We start from the raw sequence: 27,265 nt of genomic DNA, 5'->3' as shown, positions 1-27,265 counted from the left end.
TGGGGCTTGAACCCAATGATTCACAACCTGTGGGCACAAGCCTTGCCATGGGCTATGGCCACGAGTCCCCCCGCCCCCCCTTAGCCAATACACACTGTAACGGCCTTTAAAGGCATGGAAACTAGTTTGACAACCCTCTATCGCCAGAGCAACCCTCTGAACTGGAAGAAATGGGCAGTTCGATCGTTATCGCCCCTAGAATGTTTTATTCGCCATCTGGCCTGATGCATTCGGGGAAAGCCCCTCGGTGGGCCAGACAGGGTCCTGGCCGGCTACAACGGGCCGCGAGGTCATGTGGTGACGTGTCATGTGTCTGCTCTGCTTAATATATGAAATGAAATGCAGGAAAGGAGCGGCTTTAAAAGTCCATTTTGCTCCCTCTCTCCAATGAAACGATGGCGCGGACCCTAAGGACTGTCTTATCCGTCTACTCGCGCATCCATTCTTCCGAGGCCTCATCATCTTCCGCCATACTCCAAACGGGCGGAAGATTCACCCTCTCTAATCATGACAACACCGGTTCCCCGTGGACGAAATCATCATTCAGGACCATTGTTACACCAGGAGATCACACTTCCAAATGGATGCAGGTCTTTTTCCTCTTAGCTTTGCGGACATTAACGTCGCTGCTCGTATTCTGGCTAGCGCTGAACGGTTAGAAGCTAGAATGTCTAGGCCTGACTAGACGTTAAGTCCCATGACAGTAGCGTCTCTTGACTTAGATGCACGCCTATTTTGTGACTTGTTGTTTCCGTTATCAGACTTTTATTTTATGCGTCATATAGTGGAATCTGCTCTTCAGATCGCTGAACAAGATGGAGAAGTTTAAAATCCGACCTATCATTAGGTTTAAAACATCTACTCTGAGGTCACGCTGTTGCTAATGAACACTGACAGAATGCTGATGCAGCAGCAAATCAGATGAAGCGTGCCATGGCATTCAATGCTTGGTACTTTAAACGATTGCCTTTTTATCTCCTACACATATACATGACAACCAATGTAGATTGGGCTCGTCTATTTTTGATATTGCAACACTTGATGTTCCAAACGATTGCTTTGATTACTTACCCATATACAATGTACATGACAACCAATCACCAGGCAGGCTGCTTGTTAAATTACCAATCTTCTGGGTGACTGTCATGAGGCTGACACTGCACTATTTCTCTTGATTCTAAAGGATGAGTTTGGGCATGTTACCGAATTCTTCTGCAGTATTAGCAGACATGCAAATTTTCCCTTTTGGAGTTCTTGTGCTTGCTGATTGCGGTTAATTCTTTTATTTTTAGGGGTACGTGTTAGCATTATATGCATCTCTTGTCTACAGTGTACTTGTGTGCACACTGCTCTGAGTGAGGGCTTCTTTGTGGGTGTGCCCGCCCCTCGTGAGGTTCTTTCATTCCCGATTCTACACTTGTATCTGACACTATTTTCCATCGGTCGGAGGCTATTCCTACACTCAGAGGGGGCACCCACGAGACAGGGCCGAAGCGGGGGACAGAGGGGGACAGCTCCTGGCCGACCAACTCCTGGCCGACCAGCTGCTGGCCGACCAGCTGCTGGCCGACCAGCTGCTGGCCGACCAGCTGGTCGGCCCAGTTGGCTGGCCGACCTGCTGGTCGGCCTAGGCCAACTGGACCGACCACCTACCCTGGCCTCCCCTACATAAGGGCCCTTCCCCTTCCTCATTTGATATCTTCTGGTGGAGCTCCTCCTGCCTCCTCGCTCCAGGCTCCTCGTTCCTAGGCTCCAGCCTCCTCGCCTCAGGCTCCTGCCTCCTCGCTCCAGGCTCCTCCTGCCTCCTCGCTCCAGGCTCCTCCAGCCTCCGTGCTCTCAGGCTCCAGCTTCCTTGTGCCCCTATCCTCTGCTCCAGTTCAGCCCCTTCTGCAGCTCCTGTTTCCATCCTGTTCAGGACTCCTTGTATTACAGTTGCTGCCCTGGTTTATGGGCTGAGTTACTGCAGATCTGTTTGTGGCACATCTTGTTGTCTCTAGTATTCTCTGTGTGATTCTGTAGCTTCAGTTTGCCTACATCTTCCGCTGCCACTCTTGACATGGTATCAGAGCACTAGGTGCTCCCCATCCTCTTGGTTACTGAAGCATCCACCAACACCTGGGTGATTTCTTCTCTGCTTCTCGTTTGCTGGTCGGCATCTTCCTAGGCACCTGTCTTGTTGGTTGGCAGTACCTCCTGCATGCCCAGTGCTAGTCGGCAACACCTCAGCCACCTTCTTCTCCGAGATCTGCTCCTGTTCCCAGTCGGCAGTACCCCAGCCTACTCCTGCTCCAGTTCCTTGGTCGGCAGTGCCTCTTGTGCACCAATTTTGGTCGGCATCCATCCTGCCCCGAAGCTAGGCACCAGTCGGCATCTTGCAAGAGGGTTTTGTGAATTTATATTTTGAAATTTTGCTCCCTGTACCCCGGACTATCAATAGCAGCCTACTGCTTCATCAAGAGCCTCTCCCCCCTTCCTTCATCGCGCATCGGGTCGGCTCCCGTCTTCACCCGTACGACTTTATTCAGGGGTTCCTGGCAGAACTTATTGGCTCTTGATCTTTGGGTTCGATTGTTCTCTGTTTGGTATTGAAACACATGGGGGGCCTCAGCCACTCAAGAAATCATGAGTCCTGTCTAAAAAGTACGGATCTCCACACCCAGATACAGATCCCAATCCTTCCCCACTTCTCCGAAACTCAGAAGTTTCGTGGTACTAACTATGACACCTGGAAGGATAACATCGTCGCAGTTTCAGAGGGGGACAGACATCCTCTTCTCCATTTACTCTCTCGTACAGGTTCCCATCTACCGGATTCTCTTCACCGACAAACCTTCCTCATTTGCACTACACTCCGAGTCTTGGATTGTTTCTTTACATGGCCCCAACCGGGAACATACTCTCGAGGGGGACTCTCCCGTTCACCATCCTTCAACAATCCGGCTCGTCATCGACAGTACCAGCTTCTTGCGGACTCACCCAGCTGCCTGCTTCTTCGACAGGAGCTGAGAGGGGGTGTTAGCATTATATGCATCTCCTGTCTACAGTGTACTTGTGTGCACACTGTTCTGAGTGAGGGCTTCTTTGTGGGTGTGCCCGCCCCTCCTGAGGTTCTTTCATTCCCGATTCTACACTTGTATCTGACACTATTTTCCATCGGTCGGAGGCTATTCCTACACTCAGAGGGGGCACCCACGAGACAGGGCCCAAGCGGGGGACAGAGGGGGACAGCTCCTGGCCGACCAACTCCTGGCCAACCAGCTCCTGGCCAACCAGCTGCTAGCCGACCAACTGGTCGGCCCAGTTGGCTGGCCGACCTGCTGGTCGGCCTAGGCCAACTGGACCGACCACCTACCCTGGCCTCCCCTACATAAGGGCCCTTCCCCTTCCTCATTTGATATCTTCTGGTGGAGCTCCTCCTGCCTCCTCGCTCCAGGCTCCTCGTTCCTAGGCTCCAGCCTCCTCGCCTCAGGCTCCTGCCTCCTCGCTCCAGGCTCCTCTTGCCTCCTCGCTCCAGGCTCCTCCAGCCTCCGTGCTCTCAGGCTCCAGCCTCCTTGTGCCCCTATCCTTTGCTCCAGTTCAGCCCCTTCTGCAGCTCCTGTTTCTCATCCTGTTCAGGACTCCTTGTATTACAGTTGCTGCCCTGGTTTATGGGCTGAGTTACTGCAGATCTGTTTGTGGCACATCTTGTTGTCTCTAGTATTCTTTGTGTGATTTTGTAGCTTCAGTTTGCCTACATCTTCCGCTGCCACTCTTGACAGTACGTTGCCCTGTCAGCTATATTTTGTAAGCTTTTTTACTTAAAGGCTCTCTTGCGAGAGACTGAAAATGCAATACCCTAGTCTTCAAGTGCAGTTGTAGCCTGTGGACTTACTTTTTGATTAGCCTCTCTTTTAGTGCTAGCCTTTGTCATGGCTGAGTCTGCCCTTCACCTTTGGAGTTTTGGCAGAACTTAGTATAAAGACCCTTGTATAAATGGATGCTCATGTGTGTAGATTTGTATATGTGAGAGGATAGGTTTATACTTTGGTCTATATACATGGTTGGGGGCTGATGATATACGTGGGGATGCCATATCAGCTTGTCCCTACTGTGTGTGGTGGCTTTGAACTCAACATAGAAGTGCAGTTTGAGCCTCATGATCATAGTTGCACGAAACGGCCGTTTCGTGGCTGGAAACGGAAACGGTGAAACGGAAACGGCGTTTCTTCAATTTCTTGAAGAAACGCCGTTTCGTAAAACCTGTTTTTGCCCTAAATCCCAAAAGTCGTGATTTTGCCGCCTGGCTCCATTTTTCGCCGCCTCCTGCCGATTGCACTCCTCCTGTGCATCCTTGCTGCTCTCTCCACCTTCTCTAAGCTCTCTCCATCCCTCCATCCTTTGCTCTTGGACTCTCCATCCCGTTTTCCTCGGACCTCCATCCTTCTCTCTCCATCCTCTTCATCCTTTGCTCCATCTTCTCCATCCTGCAAAAGCTGCAGCTTGGCAGCCTGCTCTCCATCCCTCCATCCTTCTTCTCTCCATCCTCTCTTTAATCTTACCTGTAACCTCTCCATCCTCCTTCACTTCTACCTTTGATCCTCCAGGCTCCTTCCACCTCTCCATCCTCTTTTACCTCTGAGCTCTCCATCCTCCTTCTACCTCTCCATACTTTCTCACTTGTGACCTCTCCATCCTTCTTCTCACCTCTTCATCCTCCTGAATGCCGAGAGATGCTTATTGGGTCCATGTCTCCCTCCTAGATAAGCTCCAAGAAGTATGAATGATGCATTGATGCTTGAAGGCTGAAGCTTCAAGTATAGATAATTGTATTATGTATGATTTGCAAATTGCACTCTATTGATAATTATATTATGTATAAAAAATAAAATTTTATACATAAATTGTATCATATTGCCGTTTCTTCCGTTTCCGTTTCGGCGGGGCCCGGAAACTCCGTTTCTTCCGTTTCTTCCGTTTCCGTTTCGGCTGGTAACTATGCTCATGATAGTCACTTATACGGATGAATTGATGAGTTTGGTTATGCTCTGTATTCATCTAGATATATGCTTGCCAAATTACCATGGGGGTAATTTTAACTCATCCACCACCAGAGTATTGGGTGGATTTTTTTGCTAGGCTCTACTTTCTCTTAGTTATTAGGTTGCTTCTTTACATAATACAGTAGTTGGGAGAGCTTTTATCACTTAGTTTGTTTCCAGAAATAGGTTATTGACATTACGTCATTCAGTGATTCCTTACAAGATTTACAAGTTTTTTAGGAGAAGGTATGGAAATCTGGCATGCTTCTATTTGGGAACATACATCACCATTACAAGGGGCAGATCCTCTTTGAAATATTATTACCTGTATTAGTTTTTGACATATTTCACAGTGCCATAGTTGTCAATGCATAGTTATCAAAGAAAATATAATGTATCATTTATGTAACTTTTTGCAAAAATGCAAAAATGTACATGTTTGAACTTTGAAGAGAGAAGTTGATGTTCTAGAAGATTTAAGCTGGATTTTGAATGATTCGGTGGGAGTTATACTAGTCATAAAGTTTTTAAACTCCTCTCGGAGTGTAGAAGAGAAGTGTACTCCAATCTTGCTTGAAACCCTTGATTTTACTACACTCTATACTAAGATAGACTTGGAGTCATGAATAGGAAAGTTTGTTTCATAAGTTTTCAACTATAGATATGAAAAAGATAGATGATAATATCTTCTCATTCTGGGAGGCTTCACAGTGGGCCATTTATAGTGGATAGAGGTTGGCCATTCTACTCTTGGACTTTAAGAAAGCTTATGCCAAAATACATTGGGGCTTTTTGGAGGGCATCCTTCTTCATTTTGGCTTTGCAGATGCATGGATCAGAGGGGTTTCCTCTTTATATAGATCAGCCTACCCCCAGGTGTAAGGGGAGAGAGTTTTGAGATTTCCAGATCAAGCTACCAGGCATGTCCCCTTGCTCCCTTTCCCGTTTTATTCGTGGTGGGTGGCTAAAGCTATGAGTATCTATATTAGGTCTCAAGCTAATATTTTTGGGCAGAGACATCCTTTGAGACAAGAAGTTGAGCTTCTGAATAACGAGCTGGCAAATGAGACTTTTAAGAGTTGAAAAATCAGCCTTGCATTTTGATTTTTGTTGGATGAAATCTAAAAAGCAAGACTTGGATTTGAAAAAGAAAAGGTGCACAAAAGTTGTAGCTGTTGAAGATGTACTTTGTTGGTTGAACTTTCCTTCTAGATAATTTGAACTCTACCTTTACTTACGAATTTGAGTTTTTGGAGCATTTGATCTCTTGTGAGACTTGTCCAATTGCTCTTCATAAACTAAGTCAAGTTAGGAGATTCATAGATGACTTACTTGTCCCAGATATTCCAAACTTTAAGGATTTCTTATACAAAGATTCAAACTCTTTTGGTGGAGGAATTTATCCTCAAGAGTTTTGTTGACTTAATTGTACAGCTAGTGGAAGCTTTTGTAGTTTCTTGGACCTTAGCATTACTCAATCTTCCTTAGTTATAGAAGTTGATGTCCATGATAAGCGACAACAACCTGATGTTGAATAACATAGAATGCTTCACATTGGGGTGCGTCAATTTTACGAGCAAAAACCTATGAGCAGGTTTATCCGAGCGTGTTTTTCAAGAGATCTAAAAATTATATTTTTAAAGGAAACATGTTTTTTACACTTTTATTTTCACTAGAGCTAGATCCCTTTATCATAAAAATATACAGAATTGTAACTCATTCAAATCTACATAACACAAATTTTCTTCTTCATAGACATCCTTTGTACCCATGTTATTATCTTAAAAAAGTGTTGAAAAATAAGTCCTTTAAGAAACATCCCTCATAATTACTCTCAATGTAATAATATTATATATATATAATTACTTATCAAACACATTTATACCAATATGACAAGAGCTACCAATATGACAAGAGCTTTCTAGTGTTTTAATAGCATAAATAATAAGATATTTATGGATATGTTTTTAAAGAAGTTTAAATTACTATAAATAAGTATTGACTTGGGCTTATATATCACTCTCATAAAATACATGTAATATTTAATACTATATATGTAAAATTTTTCAAAAATATAACCTCTTAGATGTGCTCAAATGGGGTTTTTCGATCAATTTGAGTGTCTGAATGACTATATTTGGACATTCGATGTGAAAGTTATGCCACTTCTAAAAGTGTTGTCCATGGTGGTTTCGCTAGCGAAACTACCTTGGAAGACCTACTTCAAAGGGGTTTCGTTGGCGAAACTACCTTGATGTCTTGCTTCAATAAGGTTTCTTTGGATAAACCCTTTCATGAGTCTAGGTTGAGAGAGGGTTTTCATGAATGTTACCCCCAATTAAGTAAAAGTTGTAAGAAGAATCATAAGAAATGTCACGATCTGTGACGTATTCCTTTCTCTATATCTTAGACTTATGGATGGTTTGATGAATGGACACTTGTGGAAGGATATGCCCTTTCGACGGGACACTTCCTATGAGGCACAACCCTTCACAAGAGACATTCTATTGAAGAGACACTCCCATTGTAATGTACCCTCTCATCAAGGGTCACACCCTTCATAAGGGGTACACACCTCTTCATGCACACGCTTTGGAGTACACACCTTTTCATGTGTGACTCTTCACTCTCTATATAAGAGAGGCCCAACTGTATGGATGACACACTACAAACACTCAAGCAATACAAATATTCCTTGTTCTTTGCTATTTTCAGTCTTCTTTTTGTTCCTTAGCACATTTCTAAATATAGTAAATCTAGGATTTCTTACAGTGGTATCGGAGAAAATTTCGCTCCTGCCTGTAGGAAATGCCCCCCACCTTCTAGCGCCTATCTGATACATCTCTTTCCGCTAGAAGGATATCCGCGCACATTGTGCATGGAAGAGATGAAGGGAATGAGTGTAAAAATTTTTAGTGCCAACCCCACCTAAAGTCATCAATGGCCTCTCCATCTCTCCCACATCACGAGTTGATGTGAATGGACACGACAAAAATCGTGTCTTTTGATGTGCTTGGGCTGTCCCAAAACCAAGGGACGCACCTTTTTCACCATCAGACGTACCTTCTGATGAAGAGTTTTGACTCCTCACCCAAGGGACACACCCCATCATGGAAAAGAGGACATCTTTTCGTGTGGGGACACCCATTTTTAAAACAGGGTCACACCCCTTCATAAAAAGGTACACCTATTCCAAGGGTCACACCCCTTAGAATAGGCACACCCTTTGGCACTAAGCACCAACTTACAAAAGGGTATGGAATTGTCTCTAATTAAATAATGATGCACCTAGAGGACCTAAAAAGGGCAACCAGCCCTACCCATCTGGCTCGAAAGTCTCGCCAGGTACCTGTTTCTTGTTCACACATCCACGTGGACTTGCAAGGACATCAACATGGACTTCCGGACAGTGATCTGCAGGCCTTTTCTATGCAACTAATTGGCAGATCTAATCTATGCCAGGTGGATTCTTTCCATTCTATTTCTAAGGATTCTCTTTCATATTGTTATTTGCTGCTCATTATCAAATTACAGCAAATGAAAGCCCCCTCCTTAAAGCATGGAAACCCCTGGTAATGCCCCAGTTCCTTCAAGGACATCTCAGGCATCACCTACCACACAATATCGTCTTCAGATTGCACAACCAGCCCATTTCGGAGCTTTTGCATCGTGGGTCTTCTGTGTCACGTGCCCTTCTAGTGACTTGGACCACATCCTATACCTTCTGCGTGAGGCACCTCAATTACATTATTTCCTCAGCACAGTCCAGGTTGTGTTCCACGAGACACGTAGATACTCAGAACCCGATATTCCTCACGAGTTTGCTGTCCATCTTTGGAGAGACTTTTACCCCTCAGCTTTAGCATCTCCAGGGTACTCTCCATCTCTTTCAGCTCCCAGATATCCTCCTGCACAGGTTGTACCTTCCCCAAGACAGTATTTACACTCTGAAGGCACTCCTTCTCCTGGATATCCTCCACTCCTGCCAGCAGCTCCTTATCCCTTCTCAGATCCGTGGACTCTGCAACCTACCCCTGTACTCTCACGAGTAGTAACACCCACTTCGGCATCACCAGTGTTACCTCAGATAGGACCTCCTTTACTAGATTTCCACGGGTGGTTCCATCCTGCTCCCTCCAACATGAGCAACCTCAGGGAGCAGCCTGGATCTTCTTCCAGGAATGGTACAAACTAGAGCGCAGGTTCGTGCTCTTCTCACAGGGACCCCAGATATGTCGCAACGCTCGCGTGCAACCTCTCCGGAGATCAGCGACTCAAGTCCAAAAAAGACCCTTGAAGTCAACTTACAAGGTGAAGCACTACTTCAACTTCAAAATTTCCAGCTTTAGGACAGCATCTCCGACTTGGTCCAGAAAGTCCAACAACTCCAAGATTCTCGCAGTACCACATACAGAGGATGACGTGATGCCACCGGACGACTATGTGGACTCGTTCCCACCTGAGGTAGAAAACACTGAACTCTGTACCCTCTACCGCTTACTCCAAGCTTCCAAAACTAAAGGACTTGACATTAAACTTCCGGAAGCCTACACTGGTCAATATAATCGCCGAACAGTTGACCAATGGCTGGCAAAACTGCGCATGTACTTTGATACTGTTGACCTCACTGAAGGCAAAAAGATTGCCTTGGCAGCCTCCCTCCTCAAGGATACAGCTTTCCTATGGTGGCAATGACGCTTAAAGGACGGCAAAAGTGTGTTAACTTGGGAACGTTTTGAACACGTGCTCCGTAAGCAGTTCATACCTGCCAATGCGGACTTCCAAGCATGTTCAAAACTCACACGGTTGGAGCAAACAGGCTCCTTGTTTTCCTACATCTCTCAGTTCACCACATTGGTGCTGGAGATTGATGGTTCAACTGATGATGATTGCCTTCATGCTTTCATCTCAAGCCTAAACCCCTTGTCACGCATTGATGTCCTCAAAGTAAACATCACCACCACAGCTGGCGCTATTGCTTACGCAGAGCGCATTACAGATTTCCAAAACATAGGGAAGTAGAGTGCTAATAGAACACAGAACTCTACTATGGCCAAAGGTGCTGGCCCTCAAGATAACCCCAAGTTTAGAAAAAACTCGGGTAATCAAGGTCAGTGACAGTCTCAAGATCCACAAGTCTCAGAAATTGTATGCTGGATCCCAACAGAAGCACTCCTCCAAGGATCGCACCTCTTCTTCTTCACAAAGTCATCACTGTCATCCCCAACATAAAGGTGCGGCCACTGATAAGAAGAACAACTCCAGCACTAAAGGACTTTGTACCATGTGTACAGGCGACCATAGATGGTTCGATTGTCCCAAGCGACCAAAGCAAAATTCCAATATGGAACCTAGCACTTCCCAAACAGAAGATGCTAGCACAAGACAAGAAAGGCAAAGCTGTTCGAATGGCAAATACCATCCACATGAGCCTTGCCAGCAACCTTGAACCTTTCCTGGCCACTCAAGTACTTTGTGTCCAAGGATCGATTCGTGGAACAACGGTCACTATCCTCATCGACAATGGCTACTGTCATAACTTCCTAGCTAGTTCTATGGTCGACAAACTTCGGTTGACCACCAGTCCTAGTCCCATGGACTATCAGATTGAACTCGCAAATGGACCTACCTTCTTGTGCAACACTAGGATCAAAAACTTGTCTTTTCGCATCCAACATTATACGGACAAGTTGAACTTCGACATCATGTCTCTTTCTCGGTACGATGTCATACTTGGACAATAGTGGCTTTACGACTATGATCCATCAATCAGTTTTTGCAGCCATACTATTCAGTTTGTCCACCAGGGAAAACTTATTGAGCTAATTGGTTCTAGGGACTCTCCTTCAACCCAAGTTGCCTCTGACCCACAAGTAAAGAAGTGGGTTCGTAAACGTCAAGTAAAGACTTCACTTCTGTTGGTTACGGTAGTAGCGGAGACACCAACAAAGGATCCTCCTGAATACCTGAACCAACCTTTTTTCCAGCCCTACTTGGATATTTTTCCACAGGAATTGCCAAAGCAATTACCACCTCGACGACCAATGGATCACCCAATCGAACTTATTGCCGGCAGTAATCCACCGTCGAAACCTCCTTATCGGGTTTCTTACACTCAAAATGAAGAAATCCAAAGACAGGTGACCGAACTACTCGACAAAGGTCACATTCGGCCCAGTCGCAGCCCTTTCGGATCTCTTGTACTATTTGTGGAAAAAAAGAATAAGTCAATGTGCCTCTGCATTGACTACCGAGCCCTCAATAAGCTCACTATCAAAAACAAGTATCCATTGCCTTACATCGATGACCTCTTCGATTAACTTCTACACGCAACATAATTCTCAAAGATTGATCTTCGTTCAGGTTATCATCAAATTCGCATACGAGAAGGCGATGAGTACAAGACAGCTTTTTGAACAAAGTATGGACACTGAATGTTTGGTCATGCCTTTTGGGTTAAACAATGCCCCGGCCCATTCATGACACTAATGAACGACATCTTCAGGCCTTTTCTCGATAAGTTCGTCATCGTTTACCTCGATGACATCCTCGTTTTCAGCAGATCCCTACATAAGCATAAACAACATCTTCACCAAGTTTTTGAAGTTCTCCGCGCAAATTCTCTCTACATCAACGTTGGGAAGAGTGAGTTCTTCAAGACCTAACTCGAATATTTGGGACATGTTATTTCAGCTCAAGGCATCTCTGTGGATCCCAAGAAGGTCGAGGTAATCCGAAACTGGCCTACTCCTAAGAATGTTCATGATGTCCGCTCTTTTCTCAGATTGGCAAACTTCTACCATACAAAGGTCTATCAGTTTTTCGAAATCACAGCTCCTATGTCCAAATTATTGAAAAGCATAGCAATTTTTCAGTGGCTTCCCGAAACATAGTATAGTTTCTAACAACTGAAGCAAGCACTCACTACCACACCGATTATGGCTATTGCTGACCCAAACCTTCCATTTGAGGTCATGACCGACGCTTTCGACATATGGTAATTGTTGATCGATTGTTCAAAATGGCACACTTTGTTGCTTGCAAAAGAAGTGCACAGGCTCCGGACATCGCCAAACTCTTCATACAACACATCTTCCGACACCATGGATTGCCCAAGAATATCGTATCCAACAGAGATCTTAAGTTTACCGGGTACAACTCTACTGTTCAGTTCCGCCTACCACCCAGAATCAGATGGCTAGACTGAAAGAGTCAACCGAGTTCTGGAAGAAATGCTTCGACATTATATTCAGTCACCCCTAGCAGCTTGGGAAGAGTATCTACCACTCCTTGAGTTTGCTTATAATAACTCTTTCCATAGTGCCATCAGCATGACTCCATTCCAAGCAGCTTATGGACACACTCCGATTGCACCAACGAATTTTGTACTTCAACATCGAGTGGCCCTAGCTAATCAACTGGTTCAAGAAATGCAAGACATTCTACTCCAAGTCAGAGATCATATGCGAAAAGCGCAAGAGCAGTATCAACGGTCTGTCAACAAACATAGACGTCACCTAGAATTTGACACTGGTGACATGGTGCTATTATTTGTAGCTCCACATCGCTATAAGACAGTTAAGTCGGTGTTTCCTAAGTTGCGACCAAGATACTATGGACCTTTCTGGATCGTCAAGAAAATTTCACCTTTAAGTTACAGATTGGAATTACCATCATCATGGGGTAAAATCCATCCGACATTTCATATTTCTTGGCTAAAGACGTACATTTTAGGCGATGAAGCAGTTCTTCCTGCAGGTGATTATGTCCCAGAAATCGAAGACGATTATGTTCTCCTTATTCCTGAGCGTATTCTGGACCATCGACAGCGAGAGACTCGACATCGACTTATCACGGAATTTCTTGTTCTTTGGCAAGATCTGGACGACTCCGACGCTACTTGGCAATCTGATGAAGACTTACAGCAGTACCCTGACATTTTACAGTAGTATTTTCAGAATTTACCGTGATATTTTCTACATCAGTTCATTATCTCTACTAGGGTCTTATTTTGAGTGGGAGGGGATGTCACGATCTGTGACGTATTTCTTTCTCTATATCTTAGACTTATGGATGGTTTGATGAATGGACACTTGTAGAAGGGTATGCCCTTTTGATGGGACACTTCCCATGAGGCACAACCCTTCACAAGAGACATTCTATTGAAGAGACACTCACATTGTAATATACCCTCTCATCAAGGGTCACACCCTTCACAAGGGGTACACACCTCTTCATGCACATACACTTTGGAGTACACACCTTTTCATGTGTGACTCTTCACTCTCTATATAAGAGAGGCCCAACTGTATGGATGACACACTACAACCACTCAAGCAATACAAATATTCCTTGTTCTCTGCTATTTTTAGTCTTCTTTCCGTTCCTTAGCACATTTCTAAATATAGTAAATCTAGGATTTCTTACAAGGAAATTTTCATAGAGAAGTCTACTCTATATGTGGGTATCTTCAAAAGCCATCCCATTATGTTACTCACCATTCCCAAAGATTCATGTAAAGATTTGTGTATAAATAGGCATTGCTATAATACTTAGCATATTTCTAAGTGAAACTATGTTTTGTTTCGATCTATTTTTATCATATTTTTACATAGTTGGAAGCTTTTTTTTTTCCTTTGCTCGGATGCTTGGAAGATTTCACTCGGAAAACGCTCGTCCCCTTCACATTGACTCAAAGATCTTTGATATGGCTATGGTAAACATCACAAGAAGAAGTTTGCAATGTATTTTACAGTTACAAAAGATTAGTAGCAAGGATGAACATCATCACATTGTATAGATACTTGAGTGTCTATTCAAAAAAGGGAAGTGTATGAGCTTCCCGACCAATCTGCACATTATGGGTTTTAAACCACTCTATCCCAGTTAAGGCGAAAGAAAATGTTGGTGGTGACCCTTGGTCTGGCCAAAGGGGCTCTATGGCAGCACCCTCGAATCCCATAGCCGTTAAGGTTCTTCTTTCCCCAGTTGATAAGCAACAGGTACAGCAGGCAGTTTAGTCCCTCCAGGACAAGGCGATCATGGGCAGAATTGTGGGCCTTCCTCCTACAAGGAGACATGTGCGAGAGTGGATCTAGGCGAGCTTGGCATTAGAGGGTGATCACATCCAAGAGGTCACCATCTATGGAAGAGGCGTATTCCTCATCCAGCTGAGCTCCCGCGACACTCCTTCAACACTCGTGGAGTAGAGCCCCATCCTTCTTGGCCCGCATCTAGTGTACCTCTTTCCTTGGTACCATGGCTTTATAGTGGAGGACATGGACACGACACATCATGTTCCTCGTTTTTTGGTTACGCTCTGCTTCCTAGGGCTCCCAAAGGAGTATCGAGCCATCCTCTCCTCCATTAGTTGGGCAATTGGCACCGTGCTGGAGTCTCCGCCAGAGTCGGCTGCCTCAGTTGTAGCAGATAACGGGGTCCCCAGGTTCAATCTGGTGGTTAAGAGCCCAGAGTCCCTCCCAGAGTTAATCCTCCTAGAGATCCTCGAAGGGGGCACACTTGGCCAGCGAGTGGAGATTTCTGGGTTACTAGGCTAGTGTCTTCGGTGCAGATAGATGGGTCACCTAGCCAGAGATTGCCCCCGTGGCCATGGTCGAGCGCCTCCCCTCTCAACCCCCGAAAAGTAGGCAAAGTTAGTAGGCCAGAGTCCAGCACTCGCTCAGACAGGAGCAGCAGGAGAGACCCCTTGGGTGACCCTCTCAGAAGGGGACTGGACCTAGGTTAAAAAGAAAAAGAAATCAAGCAAACAAGATCGCAAGCACCGCAGGCAAAGGACCAGACGTCGAGAGAGGCAGGGTTGTCCGCGTCCGCGCTGCATTTGAGGAGCAGCAGCAGTAGGAGTCCTTACATGGAGACCCACCTCCCCGAGTGGGAGGGGTCACTGCCCAACCAGATGATCCTCTCGTGTTGGAGGTTGAGCGTCCGCATTCACCCTTGCATCAGCAACGAGCCCTTGGAGCCTCTGATGCGGCGATGGTGGACATTAGCCAAGCAACGGCTGAGGAGGAGCGGATCCAGAGCCCCGGTGAGCCTGATCAGCAAGGGGGCTTGTGGTCACCCCTATTCCCGTCCCTCTCCCTTCCCCTCCAGATCCCTCCTCCTCTCCCTCTCTGCTTCTCCCTCCCCTCTTGGGTTTCCCCCGCCCCTTCTGCTATGATCACTCTCACCACCCGTGCCCTTTCCTCTGCCTCCCTCCCCCGATGCTGCCCTCTCCACCTCCATAGCAGGCTCCTCAGCCTTCCTTCCCTCCCTTGCTTCGATACCCCTACCAACAGGCAAGGGTAAGACCTTCGTTACCAGCCGAAACGGAAACGGAAGAAACGGAAACGGAAGAAACGGAGTTTCCAGGCCCCGCCGAAACGGAAACGGAAGAAACGGCAATATGATACAATTTATGTATAAAAATTTATTTTTTATACATAATATAATTATCAATAGAGTGCAAATCATACATAATACAAATTACAATTATCTATACTTGAAGGCTGAAGCTTCAGGCTTCAGCCTTCAAGCATCAATGCATCATTCATGATTCATGCCTCTATGATTCTAAATTCTTGAATGATGCTTCAATAATCTGAAATCAACGTGTATCATGAGTCATGACTAACAAGTTCGGCATTACAAGAATCTGAAATTTAGAAGTTTGAAGTACTTAAAAGTTTAAACTTAACACAAGTTGAAACTTGAAACTTGAAACTTGAAAGTATTCAATGTCCAGACTCCATAGATGATCATGATTCATGGTCCACAAATTTCATGATCATGATTCATGACTCATGACTCATGAGTCATGCAAGACTCAAAATAAAAGCACTCATGGATGATATAAAAAAACAGCAGGACTACTGATCATCTGCATCATCCATGGCCTCCTCGTCATCGTCATCCTCTGCGTCCTCAGATAAGTTCGAGGCATCTGTGTCACTGTCTGAAGAAGAATCATCAACATCAGGATCAGGACCATCGGGTGCAACTGAAGTACTAGCACCATCTCCAGATGGTTGAGTGTATGATCGTGTGTGGTGTGCTGGTGCTGACAGCTCCTCATACAACATGGTGTATATGTCCAGCTCCTCCCGTGGGATATCTGGTATGACCTCCATCTTCTCCACGTCCACCTTGTCTACATTCACTTGGCGAGGTTCGGGGCAGCCGGCGGTGAACTCAAGGAGACGGAGGTTGCAATGACAAAACACCAACCGCTCCAATTGAGCCGTGCTCAATCTGTTCCTCTTCTTTGTGTGAAAGAGGGCCCAAGTGCTCCAGTTCCTCTCACAAGGACCGGAACTGCAGTCCTGTGAGAGAACACGTATAGCAAGGCGTTTCTGCCATAAGCCAATTAAGCCGAGATAAGTATCAGGAACTTGATAACTTTAAACATATTTGTAGTAGATAAAACTTCAAATTACTTAACGACTAAGCTCCAACTAGTGGCGTTGGAACTTGTCTCTTAGACTCTTACCAAAGTAGGAGTACAGTTGCCATATTTCTCCCACCAGGAGACAGGTTGCAACTGTGTCTCTCGGAGCCTAGCTGTAGGTCGACCAAAGGAGAGGCTATGATTGCGGAACAATAGAAGTTCATCCTCCAGTCTTCGTTGCATCTCCAAGTCACCACCCGTCCAATTTTGTAGATACTGTTGCATCCCCTCCTCCAACTCGTCATTCTCATATTGCTCTTGACTGCGCCAGAGCGGATGCAATACATGTGCCACCGCATGGATTGGGCGGTGGAACCAATTCCACCGCTTATTCCATATAGCACGGATGGAACCCTAAATCATGCCACAAGAAATTAGAATGCATTATGCATGCAAAATTCATAGACTATAGATAATAGTACATACATAATATATATCTGAAAATTCCAGGCTTCATGATAACAAATTGCCATTTAGTAACTGCGATAATTATACATATTACAAAAGTAAAAAGTCTTACTTATCAGGCGATAGGGAAGTGTTTCTGTTGAGGGCCTCTCCAATCTTGTCCATAAACTCGTACAAGAGCCCTAATGTGCTTCCCTCCATGTCTGTGATGCGAAGCACCGTGTAGATAGGATTAATCGATTTGATTAATGCCTCCGCCTCATTCCACCAAGACTCATCCATGATCATGCGAAAAAATTTGATAGACTTTGCTTGGCCTCTATCATCCCAATCTCCCCACTCCCGAGACACAACCGTGCGCAACAAGCCCTGGCGCACTCGCACAAGCCTCTCCACCACTATGAACATGTAAGCAAACCTTGTGGTTGGAGGTTTCAATAGCTCAAGGTCACTGTAAGCCCGATAGATGCTGAGGACTTTGGGTCTCTTCGTGACAAACTTCACGATACTGCGGGCTGTGGAGAAGATGGCATCAATTGTGAACTACTCGGTGCTTTCTATCAATTCAAACAACGGATTTTGCAGAGGCAATTGAATGAGATGATTGTGAGTTGCCAAACACATATACTTGAACTTAAGAGTTTGCAATTAAGCTGGAATTAAGACTTATACAGCTTAAACACAAAGTGACATCATTGGAGAATGCAATATGATTGAGGGGCCAAGACGGGCCCCCCCCCTTATCCAGGCTCACTTTATTCTTGAAAATGGAGATACAAGACCAAGGTGCAATGCACCTTCCAAACTGATGAACTCAGTGAAAACCTAGGACCTAGATACAAGACTCAAGAGCATATGTACAAGGTAGACAACAAAAAGGAGGACTCCAAGCTCAGGTTTCAGCTCTTGGCTTGCCCAATCCACAAGGAAGAAGCCTGCAACAATCACCACTTACATCCAACATTAGAGACAAACACTAGTTTCTAGAAAGATAGTAGAAACAACATGAAATAGTGCTGTAAATGAGATAAACTTGACAATACAGGCTCCCTTCGTGACTTGGCCCTTTTGTAGATGAAGTCCTTGATGCCTCTGAAGCTACCTTGGGTGAGGAGAGTGTGGAAATGGGGCTGGAATGAGAACAGCTTAGAAAAACAGCCTGTAGGCTAGAGAGAGAAAGCTTTTATGGAGTGATAGCTGTAGAGAGAGAGTGCCTATGCTGATCCCAAGGGAGGAGATGTAAGAGAGGAGCTGCTGCTGTTCCAGAGGTGCACAGAAAGGCAGATTTCTGCAAGGGAAATGGGCTGGAACAGTAGAGAGAGAAATTCTGCAGTAGAGAGAGAAAGACTGCAGCAGGAGAGAGAAAGGGGCTGTGGCTGCTCCAGGCTAGGTGAAGGAGAGAGGATGCTGCTGCTGTTCCAGAAGAGCTGAGAGGGGGCAGATTTCTGGAGAGGAGGGGCTGGAACTGTAGAGAGAGAATGTGCTGTTGTAGAGAGAGAAAGTGCTGCTGAGGTGAGAGAATGGCCTGTGGAGAAGCTGGCTGCACCCAAGGAGCTGGAGAGGTTCTGCTGCATCATCTAAAAGGAGGGAGAAGAAAAGTGACGAAATTTTCATGTGTGGAATGAAGGGGAGAGGCCTTCTTTTATAGGCTCAGCCCCCCTCCTAGGCCTAGAGTGGAAGGTGGACACTTGTCCCAGATTTTTGGTGGGCTGCAGTCCCAAAGAGGACAGCCCACCACTTGCCCTAAATCTACCAGATTTGGGGCCAAACACTTGGCCTGCATGCCCTGCCACTTGCCATGCATGCTGCCACATGTGTGGGACAGGTGGACTGACCTGCCAGCTCAGATTCCAAGTGGCAGTCTGCCACGTGTCAGCTGCCACGTCACTCCCAAAAACCCTAAAATTTCAAAGTTGTCAGAATTTAATTCTGATCGCACACACGGGTTCCTAACAGCTTAGACTATCTATTGACGTACTCTAAGGTCATAATTGAGCCATACTGAGCTCATTTGTTTGTCGTCTTATCTTGTATCTCCATTACTCTTGGCATGCTGCCAGGCCCACACCCAAAGCTCAGGGAACATTCTCTTGAATGGTTCCTAGGTCGGTATGCAATCTGTGCATTTGATTGGTCCCATGTTTGGGTACTCAGGTGGGGTGTGGTTTCTAGATGTCCCTCTCAAAGAGAGGCCATCACTCTTGTGGGTCACTAATGCCCATAACCCCAAGCAAGGGGGTCCACCCTCAAATGCTAGACCTAGTCCCCATTGTCCGTAACTGAACAGAAGGAAAACATTTCATTTCTTAATACGCATACTATTGAAAAACAAAAAGAAATAGTACCAAGCAAGTGGATACATGTTGAAGCAGGAGGACATTCCCTCCGTCTTTCATTCGGTTGTCCGCAACTGAAATGCTTCCTCATAAGCATCCAGGATTTCAGGACACTCCTGAAATGTAGCTCTGTCCACCCATTGGGCATCGGTGGATGGGAGCCCTCTGAACTTCAAAAGGTACATTTTGCAAGTCGTGCCTCGACGTCCCGTAGTGAAGTTATGCAAAATAATTTGCTCTGGGATCAACAAGATCTCAGTGTCCTCTACTTCAGGTGCATCGTCCAGTGTGGGCTCTTGAGGTGGTTCCCCAATGAAGGGTTTCACCAAGCTTACATGGAAGACATTGTGGATCTTCCAATGCTCTGGAAGTCTCAATCGGACCGAGACATCATTTATTACCTGCAACACCTGAAAAGGACCATAATATCGAAAGGATAGCTTGAAGTAGATGCGCTTTTTGCCCACTTTGGTTTTTAACCGGGCTTTCTCAAATTTCAATAAGACCCATTGGCCTTCTTTCACTGCAAACGCCCTCCGTCTTTTATTTGCAGCTGCTCTTTGTTTCTCTTGTGCCTTTTGAATGGCTGCTCGAACCGTGGCATAAGCAGAGTCATAATCCTCCACGAATTGATCAGCGGCAAAGATTTTCTCTTTTGTTTGCATGAGTGGAGTTGGTAAAGATCTACCATATACAATTTCGAAAGGAGCTTTTCCAGTGGAGGAATGAATTGTGTTGTTATAAGCAAACTCCACAAGAGGAAGGAATTTCTCCCAAAAGGTTTGCTGGTCATGCACATAAAATTTCAGCAAATCCAAGGTATCTTCCCTAGGTCCTCGATCAAAAGATCAAGGCAATGTGAGGCACAGGGTGTCCACACAATCTTAGGGAACTCATCTTCTAACATGGCACCCATTGACACACAATTGCTGCCATTATCTGTCACCACCTGCACCACATACTCAACACCTATCTCCATAATGGCTGCCCATAAATGCTCCCAAATATACAGCCCTGTAATCACTGTACCTGCAGTGGAAGCGTCTATGGCTCTCAAGAACATGGTTCCCTTGCAAGAAGATACTAAAATATTGTACACATTCCTCTTGCGTGCATCTGACCATCCATCGCATAAGAGTGTGCATCCATATTTTTTCCAAGTCTCTTTCAAGGGCTTCATTTGGTCTTCCACACATTCCCTCTCTCTTCTTAGCTCTCTTGTCCGCAAGGCCTCATATGTAGGCCCTTCCCATTCATACCCAATGCGGCTTACGGCTCTCATGGCCTTCCTCCATCGTGTAGTCTTCGCCACATGAAAGGGTATTGCACATTGTATGAAGAGCTTTGTGAGCTCACTAGTGGCCTCCTTCACTGCTTGCTTTCGCAAGCGTGCTTGAATGCTAGACCTTTGCAGTGATCCTCTTTTCCCCGCACTAGCATCCACACTAATTGATCCATGTGGCAAGGGTGTTCTTGTGGCACTAGGACCTGCGCTCGATGTAGTTGATGCCCCTCTACTTCTCTTTGCAGAACCCAATGTGCTGGCATCATCCAATGGCTCAGTGTCAGCAGCCTCTTCTTCATCTTGCAGCCCTTGTCCTCCACTTTTTGCAGCCAAGGCTGCCATACGCGCACGCTTCCATTCTGCTAGGCCACCTTTCACTGCAGTAGGCACGAACTCACAAGGTCCTACATCCTTGCAGGGAACACCTGCTAGATGGTCTTTCACCCGTGTGACAGACCCCGTCTTGCTTATGCCGCAATAGTTGCATCTCCACTTCTTGGAGCCACCGCCTCCTTTATAACTATCCAGGAGGGAGACATGGACCCAATAAGCATCTCTCGGCATTGAGGAGGATGGAGAGGTGAGAAGGAGGATGGAGAGGTCACAAGTGACTCGTGAGAAAGGATGGGAGGTAGACTGTAGAAGGAGGATGGAGAGATAGAGGTAAAAGAGGATGGAGAGGATGGAGAGGTAGAAGTGAAGGAGGATGGAGAGGTAGAAGGTAAGATTAAAGAGAGGATGGAGAGAAGAAGGATGGAGGGATGGAGTCAGGAGAGCAGGCTGCCAAGGATGGAGAAGATGGAGCAAAGGATGAAGAGGATGGAGAGAGCTCAGAGAAGGATGGAGGTGAGGGCAGGTCCAAGAGCAAAGGATGGGATGGAGAGAGCTTGAAGGATGCTGGAAGGAGGCTGGATTCTGGAAGGAGGCTGAAAGAAAGCGGGAGGCGGCGAAAAACGGAGCAGGCCGCGGCGAAATTCTGAAAGAAAACAGAGAAAACCCGTTTTTAGGGTTTCTGGGAAAAATAGCAAAAACGAAACGCCATCTCTTGACGAAACGGCGTTTCCGTTTCGCCGTTTTCGTTTCCTGTCACGAAATGTGCGTTTCGTGCAACTATGGGTAAGACGATGTCCCCTTCTGCTTCCTCATCGCAGTACCATGTCCATTCGAGGAGGGAGCCAGAGGGACGGGGCTCGTCCTATCGGTCAGCAGCTCCCAACCTCCAGCTTGGGCGTCCCTTACGCGGGACTTCTGGAGGTTGGGACCCTGGAATTATCTAGAGATTTCGGACTCTTATCCTTTACCGCTGGAGGTAACGCTTATGGTCTTGCATCCTCGGAAGGGGGGTTTGATCAACGCAGTGGGCTCTCTCTTAGACAGACCTCGTTTGGAGATTCCAGTTTGCCTCCACAGGGTTGGAGAAGTGGTCCCTAGAGGTGTTTGATGCTATTATGGGAGATCAGATGTCACGCATGATGGATGAGTGGATGGGGCCACAAGGACTGGACCTTTGGCACGTCCATGGTGCGGAGGTGAATTTTCAGTTGAGCTTCACGCGAGAGGAGCGCGGCGGTAGGAGTTATCAGATTGCCGCTTGAGGCAAAGTTGGATCAGGCATACTATTGGTCCCTCAAGAACTGTGCGGAGCTATTTGGGGTGGAAGTCTTCTTCATGATGAAGTGGGCACGGAAGATCGGCATTGAGCCGATATCCACCCTAGTACGTTGACGCACAGACACGGACTATTCGCCCTCCAAACCCCCGGTAAAGTCACATAAGGCAGTCTTTCTGGAACAGGCACCCACTCTCAAGAGAGCCTTGTTTTTTGCATCCCCGTCCTCATGAGTCGGACCATAGTGAGTTGGAATGTGCATGGGCTCCACGACCGTGCTTGTAGTCAACCATAGTACCTGATACTCCGGCAGGAGTTGCAAAGGGCAGTGGTAGAGCGGACAGTGGACGTCCTTTTGATTCAGGAGCATATGTTCTCAGCATCAGACATCAGACGGCGACACCACCTTCTCCCAGGGAGAGGTCCGGAGGAGTGGTCCCTTGCAATAGGATGGAGCGGAGGGGTCTGCATCTCGGTCTCACAGACTTTGTCTCTAGAGGTCTACGATCAGGGCGAGCTTATCCAAGGATGGGTAGTTTGGATGGGAGTTAGGACGGGAGAGTTGAAGATCAGAATCAGGACGGGCAGTTTGGATGGGAGCTAGGATGGGAGAGTCCAGGATCGGGATCCTGAACGTGTATGCTCCAGCATGCAGACAACACCGCCTGGCCTTTTGGAGGAGGCTGTCGGAGTGTCTTTCGGATGTAGACTCTTCATTTGACTTCAACAACCTAGAGTTTGGGAAAGACAAGCAGGGCAGTGCCTTTTCTGAGATGCCAATAGCAGAGCGTAGCACTTGGGAGCAATTCATTTTCATGATCAGTGGTAGAGACCCGTGGTGAGAGTCAAATTTCAGCAGGATTCCTGGCAGCCGCCTCAGCCGCATCTTCTCCCTCGAACAGAGGAGACATGATGGATTGCTTGAGAGACTATACGGTTTCTACATTGGGGATTGGGCACTGCACAACGGCGGCTCTATCGGGATTCTGGCAGGTGCCACGATGTCAGACCACTCTCTAGTAGTTCTTCACTTAGATCAGCCCTGTCGAGGTCTTCCCTAGAAGGTGGTCCGCATTCCTGAGGACCTCCTGCAGGACGAGGAGATCCATCAGCTCATGGCAGGGATTTGGGAGTAGTCAGAGATGACAACGTGCGAGGATTGGGCTTTGTGGGTGGCCGATGCGATCCAGAGGAGCAGTGAGGAGTTGTAGGCTCACGCCCTTAGGTGGACTCCTTAGGAGTGCCAGCGGGCTTTGAGGAGAGCCCTCGCCTCCATAGAGCGGCTCAGGGAGCAGGATCCAGGTTCTCAGTGGCTTAGTGACATGTTCGAGAACGCTCCGCCCTGAGCTTCAAGACACGGAGATTCGGCGGCTGAATTCTCCTATCACTCTTCTTGGGCCCGGTGGGTACAGTAGGGGACAGGATGACGAAGCAGTTTTTTCAGACCACTGGCCCCGATCAGCAGGCACACAGCTGCAGCATCTCTAAGATCTGTAGGGCATCATGCACACTGACCCGCAGGAGATTTTAGACCTGACCACAGGTTTTTACAGACAACTCTTTCAGACATAGAGGATGACTCCAGTTGGTCTTGTGGCTTGAGAGGTAGTTTCCCAAAAGGGGGAGATAGGTCAGACATCCGGCAATGGAGACTGATCACTCAGCTTGATACCGCATACAAGATCCTCGCCAAGGTCTTGAGCTTGCGGTTATGGCCTCATCTTACTAACATCATCCACGACACAGATTGGGTTCGTCTAGGAGCGTAGCATCTTGGACAACATCTTCACGTTCTGGGAGGCAGTGGATTGGTCCAGGGAGGAGTTACAGCCGCTAGTCATCCTTCTCTTGGATTTTGAGAAGGCCTACAACAGGGTGGAGTGGTCCTTCCTAGAGGGTACTATGCGGAGATTGGGTTTCTCAAACAGATGGATCAGAGGAGTTTTTGCGCTTTACACGTGGAGCTCTAGCCAGATGCTTAGCGGAGGACACACAGGCAAGGCCTTTCCTCTTTGTCGCTCGGTCCACCAGAGCTGCCTACTCGCTCCCTTCCTCTTGTTCGTGGTGGAGACTTTGGGCTATTACTTGAGATTACAGGTGGCAGGCCTCACAAGGTTGAGGCTCCCAATCGGACAAGAGGAGCTGCTTGACTCTGATTTTGCAAATGACACGGCCTTGTACGTTGAGGGCACCACATCGAGTTTGGAGAGAGCCAAGGGAGCCTTGGCTATTTTCTGTGAGGCCTCGGGTGTGCGGATCAAGTGAACAAAGTCCATAGGTTTCTTCACAGGCTATGAGGAGACAAGAGATTCGTGAGTGGTGAGTGACTTTGGCTTGAGATGGATATTGCGGGTTCAGACAACAAGATACCTCGGATTCCAGGTTAGTATTGGCATTACAACAGAGCAGCAGATCGCCCCGGTCCTTGAGAGTGTTCGGCACAAGCTTCTCTACTCGAGCTTGGCCAAACTCTCCCTAGTAGGTCGTGCCTTAGTGGCAAACCATGTCCTTCTTGCCACGGCCTGGTATCCCGCCTCCTGCTGGTGTTTTCATAGAGGATGAATTGGGCAGCTCTGACAGTTGGTTTGGAACTTCCTCTGGGCAAGTTCGGATGGCACGAGGAATACTAGAGCTCGAGTCGCTTGGCAGACGGTGATCATGCCGCAGGCACTGGGAGGCTTGGGTATCATTGATCCGGAGATGCAGAGCAGAGTCCTCCCGGGCAAGTTGGTTGTTTATGGCCTCACCCCACCCCAACTGCAGAGCCTTGGAAGCTCCTCTTACAGCGAGGGCTTCTTAGGGCAGTGGCAGTTTTCACACAGATGTATCTTCTCAGAGGCCCCCCTTACGGGAAAGGGTTCCCCCTTGATGAGGAGCCTTCAGAGGGTCTAGCAGAGACTAGCAGGTGGTCTCATTCATGCTCCGCCCAGATGTAGAGAGGAGTTTGAGTGTCAGCCTCTTATGTGGCACCCAGAGATCCGGGATCAAAGGGACGTATGCTCGGACAACAGGCTCACATTGGTTGGGCACAGTGGGACAGTGGTCTGGCCGGGTCTTTTGGCAGACGGAGCAGATTACCCATGGAGGCAGATGATGCTGTAGCGCATCTGCGAGGGACAGGGCAGTGGATGAGAGAGATTGACCTAGCCATCCCTGAGTCTTGGTGGGAGGGACTTCGCGTATGTAGGGACAGTAGATGGTTGGGGCAGTTTTCTCGGACTGGTGTTCCCTTGAGGATGATGATGCAGCGAGGCAGCACGCACCCTATGTTCTTCCGTGTAGGACCTGCCCGTACAGATCCGTACAGTGGCTGACATCATTGCGCCTTCGTTCCTTGATGGAGATGCTGCGCAGATCTGCTCTGCTCTGTCCTTGACAGTCACCTGGCCATTCTCTGCCAGATCTACCCTCGAGGCAAGCTTTCTTCTGCCAGGTACTCTCCTTTCTTTGTGTGAGGTGCTGCCCATGTGGCAGCCCCCTCCCTCTTTCTTTTCCTAGGTTCACCCCCCCCATGCTCTCCTCATATGGGGGCTTACAGATGGGGAGGTGACCATTCCAACAAGGGTTTGTGATGTAGACTTTGGGTGATTAGTTTTGGTCTGTGTGAGACTGGATCAGAATTAAAAATGCTGTGTCTATCGGTGTTTAAAAGAGGCAGTCCTGATCGTTTAAGGTTTTGTGAGGCACAAATGCTTTTCTATTATCTGAGCTCCAATTACAATACATACATACCCACATCCATCCATCTTCAATTCCTTTAAATGCACGTTTACTTTTTTGTAAAAGCATACTAACAGAGATTACAACAGATCGTGAAGTAGTTCTAGTATGTATTCTGTACTTCGATGTGATAGATGCACTGTCTTCGTTTCTGGACTCCTCTTAGTGGCACTAAAATTTGTTCATATGTTTCTTCTTTCAATTAAGTATCTGAACCATTTCCTGAACATTTTGTGGCAATGCATACATTGATGTGACAGTGGAAGCTGCAGTGTGCTATCCAGCATTGCAAGATCATCAGCATTATCATGCTTTACTGAACTTTTCCTTCCCCTCCTCAAGAAGCCTGACAATGCGCTCTTTTTGGCTGTCTGGTGGTGTTTCTGGCCAGAAACTGGACAAGAAGTCTCCCATGGAGTTTATCAGTGAAGTAGCTCCCATACTTGTTGAGGGACGGGTTGCCACGTGCATAGGAGGTATGTGTGCCGATTCAATCAAGTCAGTGTAATGTTCTAAAAGGGTCACAAAGGGTGTTGATACTAAAAGCACAGGCCAAAGGGCAGTTTTTGCTTGGTTTTCTGATAAGATTACAAATTCTCTCTGTCTCTGTCTCTCTCTCTCTCTCTCACCATGCTTTCATTATGTGGTGTGTTTCACAGGCCCAGATCCATCCCTTGGCCATCCTGTCGAGTATATCTGTCTGGATTCTGATGAGCCCAATATTTGCAAATACTGTGGATTGCGGTATGTACAACCGCATCATCATCATTGACAGTGTCTTGCAGATGTAATTATCATGGACCGGTGCAATATCTAGATATGCTCATATTCATCAATATGTGCTGTTGCACAATAAATTTATGAAATAAATAATTTAGGTCCTCTGTGAAGGAAGAGATTTGGATACGAGTTAAATTTTTGTTCTACTTTATGTAGTGGACTGGTGAAATGGTGTTAATTTTCTTCCTAGAGTTTGCCTATGAGTTTGTAGATCCCGTGTTAATGGATATCTGTAGGTTTTAACTTTCCAAAAACTGCCTTGAAAGGGTCCTTATACAAAAAAAATGACATAATACAATGTATAGCATGTAACTGTTTTTAATCGTGTCCCATTTGTCAGTATTTGGGGGGACATACTGGTATATTCCTCCTTAAAGCTTTAATACTAGTAGGAATTTGTTTATTACCCATGACTACTATCTTATCAAGTATATATTATCAGGCCTTAATGTGAAGGAGGGTGCAGATTGTGGCTTCTAGTGGGAACATGACAAAGCAACATGACCTTAGCATAAATGTACTTTCTCTAATATTAAACAACTGCAAACAGCCTCTTGAATGATTGGAATTAATATTGAGCCTTTGTAGTAGCAAACATATATTCATGAGGCAAGCAATTGAATGAGTCTCTTAGGAGACTATGACATTTGAAAGGTGCCATTCGAA

At 46.5% G+C, this 27,265-nt stretch overlaps 2 protein-coding genes across 2 annotated transcripts; one reads left to right on the top strand and one right to left on the bottom strand.

The window, feature by feature from the left end:
* The first annotated feature begins 357 nt into the window (after positions 1-357).
* On the top strand, positions 358-26,734 carry LOC147890201 (NADH-ubiquinone oxidoreductase-like protein). Its single transcript, XM_087390998.1, has 3 exons — positions 358-590; positions 26,211-26,295; positions 26,479-26,734. The coding sequence occupies exons 1-3, from the start codon at positions 396-398 to the stop codon at positions 26,589-26,591; spliced, it is 393 nt and encodes a 130-aa protein (XP_087247124.1). The 5' UTR covers positions 358-395; the 3' UTR covers positions 26,592-26,734.
* On the bottom strand, positions 15,756-16,788 carry LOC147890202 (uncharacterized). Its single transcript, XM_087390119.1, has 2 exons — positions 16,504-16,788; positions 15,756-16,366 (listed from the first exon to the last, which is right to left on the bottom strand). Exons 1-2 carry the CDS (start codon positions 16,684-16,686, stop codon positions 15,884-15,886), a joined length of 666 nt encoding a protein of 221 aa, XP_087246245.1. The 5' UTR covers positions 16,687-16,788; the 3' UTR covers positions 15,756-15,883.
* Positions 26,735-27,265: the final 531 nt, after the last annotated feature.

The sequence above is a fragment of the Dipteris shenzhenensis genome, chromosome 19 (assembly GCF_047967505.1).
Source record: "Dipteris shenzhenensis isolate YYH24624 ecotype China chromosome 19, Dip_SZ_1.0, whole genome shotgun sequence".
Taxonomy (NCBI): domain Eukaryota; kingdom Viridiplantae; phylum Streptophyta; class Polypodiopsida; order Gleicheniales; family Dipteridaceae; genus Dipteris; species Dipteris shenzhenensis.
Note: the sequence above shows the minus strand (reverse complement) of the source record. Positions and strands in the feature narration are given on the sequence as shown.